The following is a 14793-nucleotide window of genomic DNA, read 5'->3' on the forward strand; positions in this document are numbered from 1 at the left end:
GTTGTGGGCTGCCCACAAGGCCAAGGTTACATATAAACATTCTCAAATTGCAAAAGTTTTTTGTGCATGTCAGTGGTTCCTGCCTCATATTCAGGGAAAAACTCTCCAAGTGCTAACCGACAGCACCACAGCAGTGTTTTATGTAAACAAACGAGGAGATGCCAGGTCAGACAGCCTCTGACAGTAAGCTGTCAAGTTGCATTCGGAGCTCGAGCATTCTGAAGGCATCTTACTTGCCAGGGGTTCAGAACAGCTTGGCAGAACGCCTACGCCAATCCTTCAGTTTAGACCATGAATGGTCTCTCAACACAACCATTCTAGCTTCAGGATTCCACATAGAAGGTCTTTCATCAGTCTGTTTCTCCAATTCTGTTACAGTGTGGGCCATAGCCCCAGTCAACCTCAGACATGTTTCTATTCTCATGGGAGAAGGACTTGTTATATGTATATCCACCAGTTCCCCCCGATTCCCAGGGTCATTCTCAAGCTAAAGCAAGATCAAGACAGAGTAATTCTTAAAGTTCCAGCCTCGCCAAGCCTGGGGCAACCATCATATTCTAGCCTTCACAGGGTTTCCACTCGAGAGCCCTAGGTGTTACCATTAATCAGAGACCTCATCGCACAGAACCATGGCCAGGTATTTTACCCAAATCCTCAGATGCTGTACCTCACAGCATGGTACATCAGTGATTAAATGCCCAGGAGGGTCTCTGCTTGGCAGCAGTTCAGAAAGCCCTCCTTAATCATAGGAAACCTTCCACAAGAGTTGCTCACCTGAATAAGTGTAAATGTTCTTCAGCTGGGGTAGCCTCAGGTAATGTGCCGCCTATTTAGGCAAAGATACAAGAGGTAGTCTAGGATTGAGTGTATCTTAAGGCGTAACATCTGTTGCCCAGCTCCATTAGAGTGCATCTGGCCATCATCTCAACATGTTACCTTCAGATCAGTGGTAAGACAGTTTTCATTCAGGCTATTGTGACCAAGTTCCTGAAAGGCATAACTAGATTTTCAGTCTGTCAGGGATTTGCACCAACTTGAGATTTGAATTTAGTGGTGTTAGCTCTAATGGATCCTCCTTTCAAGCCTTTAGTGTCGTGCTCATTTCTATGCGTTCCAGTGAACGTGGCTTTCTTATTGTCCCTCACCCCAACTAGGCGAGTGAGAGAGCTGAATGTGGTAGTCACAGATCTGCCTTACACAATTTTTTACAAAAAAAAAAAAGGTTCAGCTTAAGCCAAACAGCATGCTGACAAGGACAAGTGAAGGCGCTCCACATCCTAGATGTTTGAGCTTTAGATTTTTACCTGAACAGGACAGAGCCTTTCAGGTTTCTTCACAGCTTTTTGTTTCATTTGCAGAGCATATGAGAAGACAATCATTTACAACACAGAGACTTTCAAAATGTATTAGCAGCTTCATTGCTATGTATTATACTGCCAAAGGTGTAGCGCCTCCAGATAAGCTGATAGCATGCTCAACCAGAGTGCTTTCGGTCTTAGCAACATTTGTGGCGCATGTCCCTAGTGTGGACATATGATGTGGTCTTCCATTCGGACATACACTTTCCCACTGCATCAAGGGAGGATGCAAATGTAGGAAGAGCAGTTCTGTGGTTCCTCTTCCGATGAGACTCCAAACCCCATACCTGGGGTTAGCAGCTTAGGAGTCACCTACAGTGTAATGGACATATGCAAGCACTCGAAGAAAAATGGTTACTCACCTTCTTGTAACTGTTGGTCAGGATACATTGCATGCGTCCATTACGTGATCTGCCCTTCTTCCCTGATGGAGTCTATCATTGGCTTCCCTGGAAAGGAACTGAAGGAAGGGCAGGGCAGCTGCAACCATGGTACTACTGTTAAGCAAACTCCCCGGCACAGTCTTCAGTTGTAATGGACATATGCAACACATCTCACAAGTTACAAGAGGTAAGTAACTATTTTTAATTGAAATTAACATAAAAATAATTAAAATACTTTCACTGATATTAGGTTTATAAAAAAATATGTCCAGTTCTACAAAATCTAAATCTTTGGTTTATTCTGTAGACCATTGGTTTGACTCCAAAATCAATAAAAAACATTCAACATTTTCAGAGACTTTTTATTATTGAGTTAAACTTGAACTGGCTTTTTTCTTACCCTTTTTTTGTGGCAATGTTCTTATCAAGACAAGGAAAGTTGGTTGCATAATAATAATAATCTAACTGATCATGTTTATCATTAAGCAAACATGGGAAAATATAGTATATTGTGCAGAGACAGTAGTCCTGACTTTTTCCCTCCCAGCTTAGAACTGGACAGAAGTTTTTGGATAAATAGCTTATTTGCCAAAAAAGCAGGTTCAGCTGACCCAAAACTATTTGCAGATTTGACATGAATTTGCTGAATACTTTTGGCACACAGTGTTTTTGGGGGGGAACTTAGGTGATAGTCACAAAATGGCTAGAGAATGTAGTGGTCACCCACATTGCAGGAGAGTGCCCTAGCCCGTGGGCTATTCTGGTGTGGCTCTTTCTCAGTCTGTTCCGTTGAAGTTGTTTGATAGTATAATTTATTGGAGCAGGGACATGAACTTGGGTGTTCCTCCTATGTGAGTGCCCTAACCAACAGGCTATAAATTCATCCTTTTCTTCTTTCTCTCCCTTCCTCCCTCCCTTGCTCCATTGACTATTCAGGTAATTCATACAAAGTGGAGTGGCTTCAACAGAGAGAGAGATTGAGAAGGACCCACCCAAGACTATCCTATAGCCCTAATAGGTTTGGACTCTCACCTGGGAGGTGAATCCCTTCTCCATAGCAGGGAGTAGCCCGTAATAAACTCTTCGCCCCTCAGCACAGGTGCTAAAAGTCTGTATTAAGATGCAGAATATTATCAAAGACTTATGCTGGCAGATGGATCTTCTTAGTTCCAATCCAGATATAAAAGTTGGAGTCTCTCTCTGAGGAAAAGGAAACAAAGGGCTGACACAGGGATCCTGCAGGGAAGCTTTAGTACAAACTGAACTTGGGGAGAAACTTTAGGTCAAAATTTTCATACTTGCGCATTGAAGTATTGAATTCATGGAAGCAACAGAAAGCATAGAATGAAGTTTTGTTTTTAGTACTTTCATAGTACCAAGATACAGGGAACTTTTTAGGGAAAAAAGTTAGGATTTGAGACGAACTGCTTTGTGTTGAAACAAGTGGTTAAGTTTGAGTTAGACTTTATGTTCTTGTACTATAAACGTATGAAGTACTCTCTTTGGTGGGAAAAGTTTGGAATTTAGTTTGTGTCAAACATTAATTTTCTCATTTGTAGATTTTTTTGTTGAGTATACAAATTTAAGGGGTTTGCGTTTATGTACATTGTTATAAATTCCAAACTACTGATAAGACTTTTAAACTAATATTCTGTGTATATATATTTTAGTACTGCTGATAAGTAATATCAGAAACCAAGGCTTATAAATTTTAAACAAACATATAAAAGCTAAAGTTAAGTTCAAGTTGACACTTGAAATTGGCTTCTTATTTAACAGGATGTGAATAGATGTATTGAGGCCCTAGATGAGCTATCTTCGCTTCAGGTCACAATGCAGCAAGCTCAAAAGCACACAGAGATGATCTTGACACTAAAGAAAGTAAGGTTTGCAACTTCATCCTAAACAGCATAATATATTGCATCTTTATCCTAAAAGTATAATGTATTGTCTGTTCTCTTGAGTTCTCATTTAAGCTGATTCAATTAATTGGACCTTGTGAAAGTTCCTGTTTTGTTTCTTTAGAAGTCTGATTATAGTTTAGTGGGTTAAGCATTTTAATTGCACTTCGTTTAATATGAAGGATGAGGAAATATTTGTTTTAAAAAAAAAAAAACTTGTGCACATCCTATATTTATTTTGTTACATCTCACACATGTATCTTCAGATACGGAAGTTCAAAGTTAGCCAGGTTATCATGGAGAAATCCACTATGCTGTACAACAAGTTCAAGACCATGTTTCTGGTTGGGGAAGGAGATTCTGTCCTTTCACAAGTGCTGAACAAATCACTTGCTGAGCAAAAACAGCATGAGGAAGCAAATAAAAGCAAAGAACAGTGGAAGAAAGGACAAAACAAGAAAATAGAAAAAGAAAAAGAGCAAACAGGTATGTGGTGGTGTCCTCAAACTTCTCCCTCGAGAGCTTAACAACATTACCCCAGACAGTCAACTGGTACATGGAAATAGTTTCTATTTTCCGTAAACCCATGTTGATTGGCATTAATTAATATTTCCCTTCTTTAACTCTTTTATTAATCAAGTCCCATATTAATTGTTCCATTAGCCCAGGATTGCTGACAGATCTATAATTAGCCAGGTCATCCCATTTATCCTTTTTAAATTTTAGCACAGTAGATTTTTTCCAGTCCTCTTGGAATACTAGGAGAGTTCCAGACTTACTGAAAATCTACATTACCTCCTCAGCCAGCACTTTCACAACTCTTGGATGCAGGTATCTGGACCTGCTGAATTAAAAATGTCTAGCTTTAATAGCTTCTGTTTAATGTTCTCCGAAGTTACTAGTGAAATGGAAAGTATTTCATCATCATGATGATATATGATTACATCATCTGGCTCTTTCCCAGATACAGAACAGTAATATTTATTGCACACTTCCACTTTTTCTGCATTATTATGGACAATTCTGCCATTTCCATCTAGTAATGGGGCAATCTTATTGTTAGAATTCGTTTTGTTCCTAATATATTTGAAATATTCCTTAATATCTATCTATGGCCAGCAGAGTTAAAGAAAATATTTATTTTCTACAAATCCTAACTTCTGATTTATATTCCATACTATTAACTTCCCCTTTCTTCTGTGGGGAGTCAAGGTGTGAAAATTTGCTTTCACGTTCTCTCTAAGCCAGGTTGTTTTTAAACTTCCTTCTTGCTATTGGGATTGTTGCTTTTTGAGCATGTAGTAAATGTTCTTCAGCAGTTCCCAGTTATTCACGTTTTACCATTTAAATTCTTTCTCCCAACTGATTTGGCTCATAATTGTTTCAGCTTTGAGACATTGGCCATTTTATAGCACCAATTGTGTTTATTACAGGTTTGGACTTTATTCTGGGCTCACATAAAAAAGTACGATCAAGTCATGATCACTTGAACATAAGCCACCACTAATTTTTAGTTGTGTGATCAATTCTTTTTTATCTCTCAAAATAAGATCTAATACAGAATTCCCCCATATTGGATTCAACACTTTTTGATTAGGAAACTATTGTGTACAATACAGTAAAAGCTGTGATATCCGACACTTTATCAACCAGAAAGCTCTATTAACCGTCATTTCTGATATCTCCCAATACAAATCTTCAGTCTAGTAACCGGGACTAGCATACTGCCCAGGAGGATTGCACATTCTGCACTTTACTTTTATGCAAAAGAGGAAGAAGACAAGTAAGCAAGCTGATATCAGGAATTCATTCAAAAAAGCAGCTTCCAGGGTGTGTCATAGGGTCATCTCCTCCTCCTCCTCCTCCCCAACGCCCGGTTCAGTAATACCAACTAGGTTGATATTGTCCACTTAGTCAAATTGTGGCAAAACTTTTGGTACAGATGTCCATCTTCCTTATTAGTAGCTACTTTCAATACGGCTTGACCCAGTCACAGGAGATACTTAACATTCTCACTGTTTAGGCCACCAATCCTAATAAAAAACACAAAAGAAGTACTTGGTTTCTTTATCATGCTTACCTTTTTATTTTTGCTTTCTCATCATTTCCAGCAAAATACTGGAGCAACAGACTATTTAGAGGATGACAGAGTTCTCAGGCTGTCACAATTTTTTAATAATATTTGAAATTTCATCAGTAAATCAGCTTCATACTCTTCTTCCTCACTGCAGCCTCTCCACATACCTGTCCCTCCTGTAGAAACTGTCCTCCATTTCAAGTGGAGGGGGAGCCTACTGCAATTCCATAGTAAAAATAGTTGTCCTTGGTATCTCCAGTCTGGCCAAACCCAATAAGAACTGGAAATCTTCAAATTGTTCTCTTGATATTTCCAACGTAACTTTTGTAAATCTATTACTTCTGAACTTATAGACTTTTCCAAACCTCCTTGAGTTTTTATTTGGGAATGTGTGTTGTGAAGTACAAGAACAAAGATTGCTGAAAGTAGTTTTCAGCAATAATTTATATACCTAATGTTTATGATATTTTAGGTATTCTTTATAAAATGGGGAATGCTTGCGGTTTTTATTTAAATATTCAAGGAAGTTATGAGGCTGAATTGGGTATATAAAATAGGCCAAAACCTAATGAAACGTGTCACAATACTAGCTTTTTCTTTTTAGATACTATTTCAGTTTAAAGTTTCAGGACTAAGCATGACAAACTCCCACAACACAGAAGTTGATGCTAGCCATAAAAAGGATTCTGTGGTAACTTAAAGTTTTGCTTTTTGTCTACTTAATGCACTATGCTGACATGGTGGAGTCTTTTTGCTTTGTAATTTCAAAGGTTCAAAGATACTGAACGGAGGGCCTGATGCTCAAGACAGTAACCAGACACAGCACAATGGAGACAGCACTGAAGAAAAAAGAGACAAGCATGAAGTCGGCACTAAGAAAAAGTGAGGGTAGTTTTAATCTTTGTAACAATGAATTATACTTGTTCCTCTGTTTTAGAAGGCTTTTTTTAAAAAGGAGTAATAAAACTTAGCAATATTGTTAAGTTACTACTTAAGTCATGTTTTGGATACTTGACTGATATTTTACAAGGTTTTCCCTAAGGATTGTAGGGAAACAGTGCCAAGTCAATATTTGTCTCAACGTTCAAACTAAAAGTGAGGAAAAAAACCTGTAGGATAAAAATAAATGCTTCGGACTCTTATTTTGATATTTCTTAGTCTAGAAGGTCGGGGCTGATTTTACAGAAAGTAAAGGTAGAGGACAGACCGTTTCAGGTAGGACAATGACACTGCAATAAACAGTCTTGATTTACTAGATTTCAGGCTGTCTAATACAACCACAGGTGGAAATTGTTTTAAACCTGGAAGCAAAGGCAGCCCAGGTTAAAGGGAAAATATGACCTAGAAAATGATGTGAAACTGCTGTATTTCTACCATAAAACTTTTTTTACAAAATATCTGTAATTCATGTAACATCCACTGATTAATAAACCTGTTAAATTGCTAATTTTAATTATAAAATTCTCAAAATACAATCAGTTTATTCAAACTGTTTTACTATGAAATCTCAAAATACTGTGGTGAAGGGGGGCAGATTTATTAAAAGTTTTGAGAGGTCAGCTCTTGTATTCTGATCAAGCTGTTTTCTGCTTGTTTGTGTTCCTTAATGGTCTAAATATTTAAAAGGAAAGCTTTGTAAAATCACTTAGGTGGAAAATTAATACTTACTTATCACCCCAAACCTCCTCCACAACATTGTCCGTCAATATGGTACCATATAGACGAGGATGGCAGCAGTATGTTGTGTGCTGGGGCAGCAGTACCTGGTGTGCGGGGAGTAGACTGGCTATATTATGGGGTTTTAAAAGATGAAAGAAACTTTAAATCCGTTATTTGCTGACGCCTCCTCCTTCAGGTGCTTATCCATATACTATATTCTGCTAGTGGTGAATGTGCCCAGTGCACTTGAGTTTATATTCTTTTGGTGACCCATGTTGGGGGCCGTGCCTGTGACCTGAGTGTCTTGTGCCTCCAATAAAGGGCAGGGCAACTTCAATTGCCTCTCTTCCATTTCATCACTTTCAAGTTTAAATTTGTAGAGGCGGGGAACCTTTGATTACTATGCAGCTTCTTCTTATGTAAATAGTTGTAGAGAGTAAGGTGCCTGGTAACTAGTTTGGCTTTAGGATTAGTTCTAGAAGTTTTGTTTGATAGTTTTTCTTCCTTCAGAAGAAGACTCACTTATTTGTTTTTTTGCCTAAAAATTAGCACTAATACTGGGATTGTCACTATGACTGAATGCTAATCTCCAGGCTTTAAAAATTGCCTTTTGTGTGGGGTTGTAATGCCTCTCAATTATGGGCATACCAGATGCTTGTTGAGTTTGGATAAGGGGCACTTTACAGAAAAATGTCATCTGTAAATGTTTTTCTAAAAGAACCCAGAGAGCCGGGGAGGTAGTCTTGTTTGAAATAGCTCCTTTGAGTGAAGTTAAGACATCCCTCATCAGAGTCTAGGATGCCCGAGTCAGAAACTTTTGAGCACTTGTCATCTAAAAATTCTCCTGATAGCTCCTCTATGCTTGGAGCTGAAGTTCCTGCTCCTAAAGATGCTTGGTAAAATCTCCAACGCCCGGGGGAAGAAAGAGCACCAACTCCATAGAAAGAAGAGATTTAGGTATCCTTCACCAGATCCCCCTCTCAAGCCTCAGACAAAAAGGGTGTCTCTGGCACCCAGTCATGCACTGGTTACTGTACCTTTGACCAGTTTCCTCGGTACTGCATAAAATGCCTAGTACTGACCTCTTAGCATGAAGCCTCTGGTACTGATGTCTACAGTATTGTCTGCCTTGTACCAGTGTATTTGGTACCAAAGGCCTATACATTATTTAAAGACCCTTACTGGTTTCTTCAGTACTGGGTTTCCCATTATTTGCAGTAGTGAAGGGGTGTCTCTGGTTCTGACTGCTGCTCCGACACCACTATTGAGCACATCAGCAATACTGGCCAGAGGACAGTCTGAGAGTGCTGCCTGTACACTAGCTGGTACAGTTGCTTCTCCTTAGGACTATTCATTCTCCTCTTCAGGCGCTAAGGGAAGTTTCACTGGCTAATTCCAGGGGGTCTAAATATTCAGGCCAGTATACACTTGAGAGAGAGTTGAGAGCTGTCTTATTAACCATAAACCTAGAAGCTCTAGAAGAGATAGTACTCCCTGATATTGGACTCTGTGGGGAATACATCATGCTGGAAGGCCAGTGTCTGCATCTCAATCTAGGACTAGATCCCCCTTCACCTCACTTGAGCCTTACAGCCTGCTGAACAGACTGGATATAGCTCTGATTAGTACTCACAAGCAGAGGACCATGCTGTTTCAGCTCATTCGTCATCCCTGGATGAGGTGCTTCCTATGTCATTTACCTCAACCCCAGATGGTTACAACATATTCCACAACTTGTTACACAGAATGGCTGACACTTCCAGCTGAGGTGGTCCAGTTAAAAACAAAAAACAAAAAAAACACACAAGTTCCTGGACATCCTATGACTCTCGGTACTAGTACTTCTTGCAATGCTCATCAATGAAAGGGTTTTAGAGCTGGCAAAGTTCCTGTGGCAGATGCCTGCAACATCAAAGAGAGCAGAACATCACTACCAAGTGCCTTCACAGGGTTTCGAGACATTTTTTATATTCGTCCCACACCCAGGTCTTACGTGATTTACTGTGGTGTATGAGAGATCAGGACCGAGCCAATCAAAAGACAAACTCAAAAAAATAGATTTACTTGGATGTAAAACTATTCTACATATCTCTAAATTAGAATTGCCAATTACCAGGTCCTGTTGGTGAAATATGATTGTTTTAATTGGGACTGCATATCTACCTTTGCAGACAAACTTCCTCAACACAACGTGAAGGAGTTTGTTGCTGATTGGCAAAGGTGCATACATTCTTCCAAGCAGCCCTTGATGCTGCAGAAACAGCCATAAATCTGGAAATTATCTCAGTTGATATGAGGAAGTCATCATGGCTCCAATCACCAGGGATTTCTAAAGAAGAATAAATTACAACTGTGACTCCGTCTTGAGAGATGTGAGCTTTTCCGTGCTAAAACAGCTGAGGCCTTACACTCTCTAAAGAACTCCCATGCTATGTTGAGATCCTTTGGTGCAGGAATGTAGACCTCCAAGTGTAAGCACCTTAAGTCTCAAGCACAACAAAGTCAATATTTTTACACCCAATACAGGCAACCTGATCTACTTAAGAAGTGCCAAAAATTCCCCAGCAGGAAGTCAACTTTATCCACCCTCATTGTCCTCAAGGTAGCAGATATGATTTCTTAATGGGAGCAACATACAAATTCTATAGAATCTTCCTATTGTATCCTCTCCATTTGGGAATCAGTTTTTAAATTTTGGGGGGATCTGTAGCACCATGATTACAGACCACGACGTGCTGGAAATTGTGGAGATGGTCTAATGCATCCAGTTCCAGATCTTCTCCATCCCCTCTCCTGAAAGTATGTTACATCAGGAGATGCAATCACTTCTGAATCTCAGCACAGTAGAGTAGTGCCTCAAGATCATCAGGGAAAGGGGTTTTACTTATTTTCTGATTCCCAAAAAGAAGGGGGGTGCTGTAATCCTGTTCTGGACTTGAGACAGCTGAACACTTTCATTTGCAAGCTGAAGTTCAGAGGGTGACTCCAGCATCGTTAGTCCCAACCTTAGATCCACAAGACTGATAGATCTCTATTTCCAAGACCATCTTTTCAATATAGCAATTCACCTTTGCCATAGAAGGTATCTGAGACATCAAGTGGGCAATTCCCACTACCTCAAATTTAGGGTACTCCATACCTTCACACTTATGGTGGCCAGATTCCTAAAAGGCCTTATAAGAGTATATCTCCCAGTTAAAGAACCTCCATTTTCTTGGGATCTAAATATTTGTATTGACAGGGTTAATGGTCCACCTTTCTAGCCATTTAACTGAATGTTCCTATTTCATCATTCCATATATAGCTTTGCTAGTAGGAATGGCATCGACCAGAAAGATAGGAGAAATGCAAGTGCTAGTGGCAGGGCCTCCATGTAGGTCTTCTCATTAAGATGTGGTGTCTTAAGATTTTACTGAAAGTAATCTCTACGTTCCTTTTTAATCAGGTTATACACCTATATGTACTTTTTCCTAAAACTACTTTCAGACAAAGGCAAGGCTAAGCTTCACACCCTAAATGTTCTAAGGGTGCTCTTTCTTCATAGATAGAACCAAATCAATTAAAATATACTGAGACTGGTCATAGCCTATAAACACCAGGCAATTTCAACAGAGACTGAGTTTCTGCTTTTCTTAAGCTATGCTATGATTGACCAGTGTAGACCCATCATTGAGAGGGACAGCTCATTCTATTTTGTTTTTTTGAGAAATGTTCCCATGCTGGAAATATGTAGGGCACCTCCTTGGGGTTGAGTGGACATGTTTGCCCTAGCGTTCCGCTATAGTGGAAGCATCAATCTCTGAAGCTAATTTTGATAGGTCTGTCCTACAACTATTAAGGTAGACTCCTAGCACCCACCTCCTGTAAGCTAGGTCACTGCTCAAGAGCCACCAACAGTGGAATATGTATGCACAAACACTCGAAGAAGAAGAAACTGTTACTAACCTTGCAGTAACTGTGGTTCTTTGAGATGTATTTTCCATATATATTCCATGACTGGCCTCCCTTCCCTGCTACTACGAAGTCCATCACCTGGCTTTAGTACTGGTGAAGAAACTAAGAGGTGATTGGCCCTGCCCTTCATGCCCTTGAAGACACAAGGATACTTTGGAGGCCCCACCTTCCAAAGGACACTGCTGGCCAGAATGAACTTGAGTTCATTGGGCACCTGTGTACCAACAGTGGAATATATATGTACGACACATGTGGAAGAAGCATAGTTACCTTCAGGTAAGTAACAGTTTCTTATTCTTGCTATTTGGCATTTGCACTTAAACTTGTTGGTGTCCTGTTTTAATATTTCACTAATTCCCCTTTTAAAACTCAAACGAGAGCAAGTATCTGCTTATAAAAATAAGCTAACTTTCTCGAATGTAGATTCTTAGCTCTTGGCATTTGCATTTCAAATGGCTTTCATGCTTTTTGTATCTCTCTGTAATACATGGGAAGATTCCCTGAAGAGTGGAATGACTATTTCAGCACACACCTGCATTCCCACTGATACTTTTATTTCTTTTAAGGAGTAGAGAAGAGGAATGAAACTGGTTATCCTGGGAGTGTTGGCTGAAACTTTGTAAATTGTGGTTAGCAGAGGGTGCTCTTTGCCTTGTCTACACACATTCAAGTTAAGAAGATACAATTTCTAATTTTTTGTAGATTTAGTTAATCCAATGCAAACCCATGTGTGGACACTTGTAAGAAATAAGAGCAACTGAAAAAAATTATTTTGATTTAGCTTAAACCTGTTCCCTAACAATTTATGCTAAACTGAAATAAACCTGGTTTAAACCAAAATAAGAGTCTACACATCCATTTGCATCAGTTTAGGATTAGAATTAGACTAAATCAGTTTTTAAATTCACAAATTGTGTTAAATTGGCACAACTTTCTCATGTAGAGAAGCCCTTAGACTACAAACTTGATTCTTTTCCATGATAAAACTATGGCATTCCCAGGTAAGATGTCCTAAAACCAGCCTTAAACTTATGCAATACAATCTTGGCAACCAAATAGGCTGTCTCTCCAGCTGTGAAGTGAAATTTTCTTACTGGCAGTTGTTTTTCACAATAATACAACTGAAAGAATTGTGTTATGCACCATATGACTTAATATTTGTATTAATCACCTTTACTAAACTGTTTCTATTCACCTGGTTTACTATATTCATATGTTTATTTCCTCATTATTTTATACAAAACACGCCAAGGTTATCTATCTGAGCAAGCAGTCCATAAACTTTTTTCTAAATTTACACTGCAGTCTAATAGACAATAGTGCTCATGTAAACAGTTCTGTACTACTGTACAAAGTAATCACAGATGCATCTTTAACCCATCTGCTAGCTAGAAAAATCTGACATCTGTGTTTTCATACCTTTTGAAGATGTATTATAATAATTTGAGAAAACAGTGGAGAGTTACATCTTTCCCAAATATGTTCAATAGGGACAGGTTGAGAAGGACCTTTTTTTGGTTTAATAGGCATGATTACCATTTAACTAAAATATCTTGGAAAAAATCTGGGCACATGTTGAATAATTAGTTCACTGGAACAATATTAAGTTACGACTAGTAACTTACGTTAAAGCAATGTGATGCATCATGTTCACATGAAAGAAGTCTCAAGGTCCGTTAGCAAATTGTTCAAAGAGGATTAGTTACTAAATGAGCATGACTAGCTGGGAAGGGGGAATAACTTTGAGGCTTTTAGTCTATAAAACTGCTCTGGATCTAGTAATCTTTACTTATTGTTACTGCATGGGGAACTTCACGTTTGGTGTGAGGGGAGTATTAACCTCTTTCTGCTTTATTATTTCTCTAGAACATCTGGTGAAGAAAGAGAGCTTGAAAAAACATCAAAGGACTCTTCCTCTGAAACTAAATGATGCCACTGGAATTTTTTTAGAAGTATAAATAAAAGAGGATTGTTTAAGTTTTGGATTTCAAATGTAGACTGCTGAAAGTTTTAAATAATTTTATAACATAGTATTTTAATGTTTACAATTTTGTGGAATAAAAGTCCCCTTTAATCTTGGTTTTAAAAGGACCGTATATACTCGTTCATAAGCCGAATATTTTTGGTAAAAAAGTGACGCATCAAAGAGCGGGGGTTGGCTTATCAACGGGTCTACAGCAAAATTTGATTATTTTAAACTCTATAGAGTCATTGAATTGAATATCTAATACACTGTCGTTTTGTTTACTTGGGAGCGTCTGCAGGCATGGAGCCCCTCAGCTCCCTGTGGCCACGGTTCGCCGTTCCCAGCCACTTCCCGCAGCTCCCATTGGCTGGGAACGGCGAACCACGGCCACAGGGAGCTGAGGGGCTCCATGCCTGCAGACGCTCCCAAGTAAACAAAATGACAATGTATTAGATATTCAATTCAATGACTCCATAGAGTTTAAAATAAGACGCTCCAAGTAAACAAAATGTCCCAACCCGCCAGCGGCTCACCCTGACTGGCCAGGAGCCAAAGTTTGCCAATCCCTGAAATATAGGGTCAGCTTTTTGCTATTTTTACCTAACCATCTTGGGGGGTCAAATTATAAACGAACGGGCTAATGAACAAGTATATACGGTATTTAAACATTCTTGCGATAGTTTTGTCCAGTATTATACAGGCTATACACAGTTCAAATGTGAAAAGAAAGTCCATTTAGGAAACTGAAAAAATGCTTGTATGTCACAAGAGTTGGAACTGTAGTATATTTTTACCTGACTGCTATATGTTAATGTCTAGTTAATGGCAGGAAAAAGTATAGACAACTTTTTTAAACTGCCAGGCTGCTTCATTTGTATAAACCTATCCTCTTCCTAAAATACTGACCCGTTTGTGCATAGTTTTCAAAACTCTGATGTTTGTCAGATTTGTCTTTTCACTGTGTTTTGTAGGAGTTGAAAGCATTTTTATAGCAATTAAAATGTTAATGTATAAGTATACTTAATCATTCAGTTTTAAACAAAAGTTTAGTTTTGTTCTTGCAACCTCATTGTGCCAATATATAATGCTAGGTGACCTTCTGTGGTATGCTTTTGGTATTATAGATGTCATACTAGGAAAAAACTGACCTGATATTTCTATTGTACCTATTGATGCACATAGATCAGAAAAGATTGTCTTGAACAATTTCTAAAAAGTAAAGAATTTAAATGGATACAGAAGCAAGTGATTGTGCATATTTTTTTGTGTTGAGAGTTGCTTAAATTAACAGGTGTTCATATGGTTCAGAAGTATCATTGCCAACCCCAGGTCTAATTTTGAACATCTAAAGGAACAAGAAAGAAGATTGATCCAAGAGTTTGTCTTGGAATTAGTTTAGGCTACAAGACCTAAGTTTCCTGAAATACATCAAGGAAACACTATCGGGAAGACTTTCAAAGCCACAAAGGGGACAAAGCACCCAACTCCTATTGAA

At 38.7% G+C, this 14793-nt stretch overlaps 1 protein-coding gene across 4 annotated transcripts in view; it reads left to right on the top strand.

The window, feature by feature from the left end:
• PSIP1 (PC4 and SRSF1 interacting protein 1) overlaps window positions 1-14539 on the top strand; it is a 63531-nt gene extending 48992 nt beyond the window's left edge. For 3 of the 4 annotated variants that reach the window (XM_042850524.2, XM_005295154.5, XM_024106158.3), the window contains exons 14-17: window positions 3521-3622; window positions 3909-4128; window positions 6490-6601; window positions 13199-14539. In XM_042850524.2, the coding sequence (XP_042706458.1) occupies window positions 3521-3622; window positions 3909-4128; window positions 6490-6601; window positions 13199-13262 (498 nt within the window). In that variant the 3' untranslated portion in view covers window positions 13263-14539. Of the gene's footprint in view, window positions 1-3520; window positions 3623-3908; window positions 4129-6489; window positions 6602-11898; window positions 11933-13198 lie in introns of those variants that run through there. The other variant, XM_065549499.1, reaches the window with a different exon arrangement.
• Window positions 14540-14793: the final 254 nt, after the last annotated feature.

Source organism: Chrysemys picta, chromosome 6, assembly GCF_011386835.1.
Source record: "Chrysemys picta bellii isolate R12L10 chromosome 6, ASM1138683v2, whole genome shotgun sequence".
NCBI lineage: Eukaryota > Metazoa > Chordata > Testudines > Emydidae > Chrysemys > Chrysemys picta.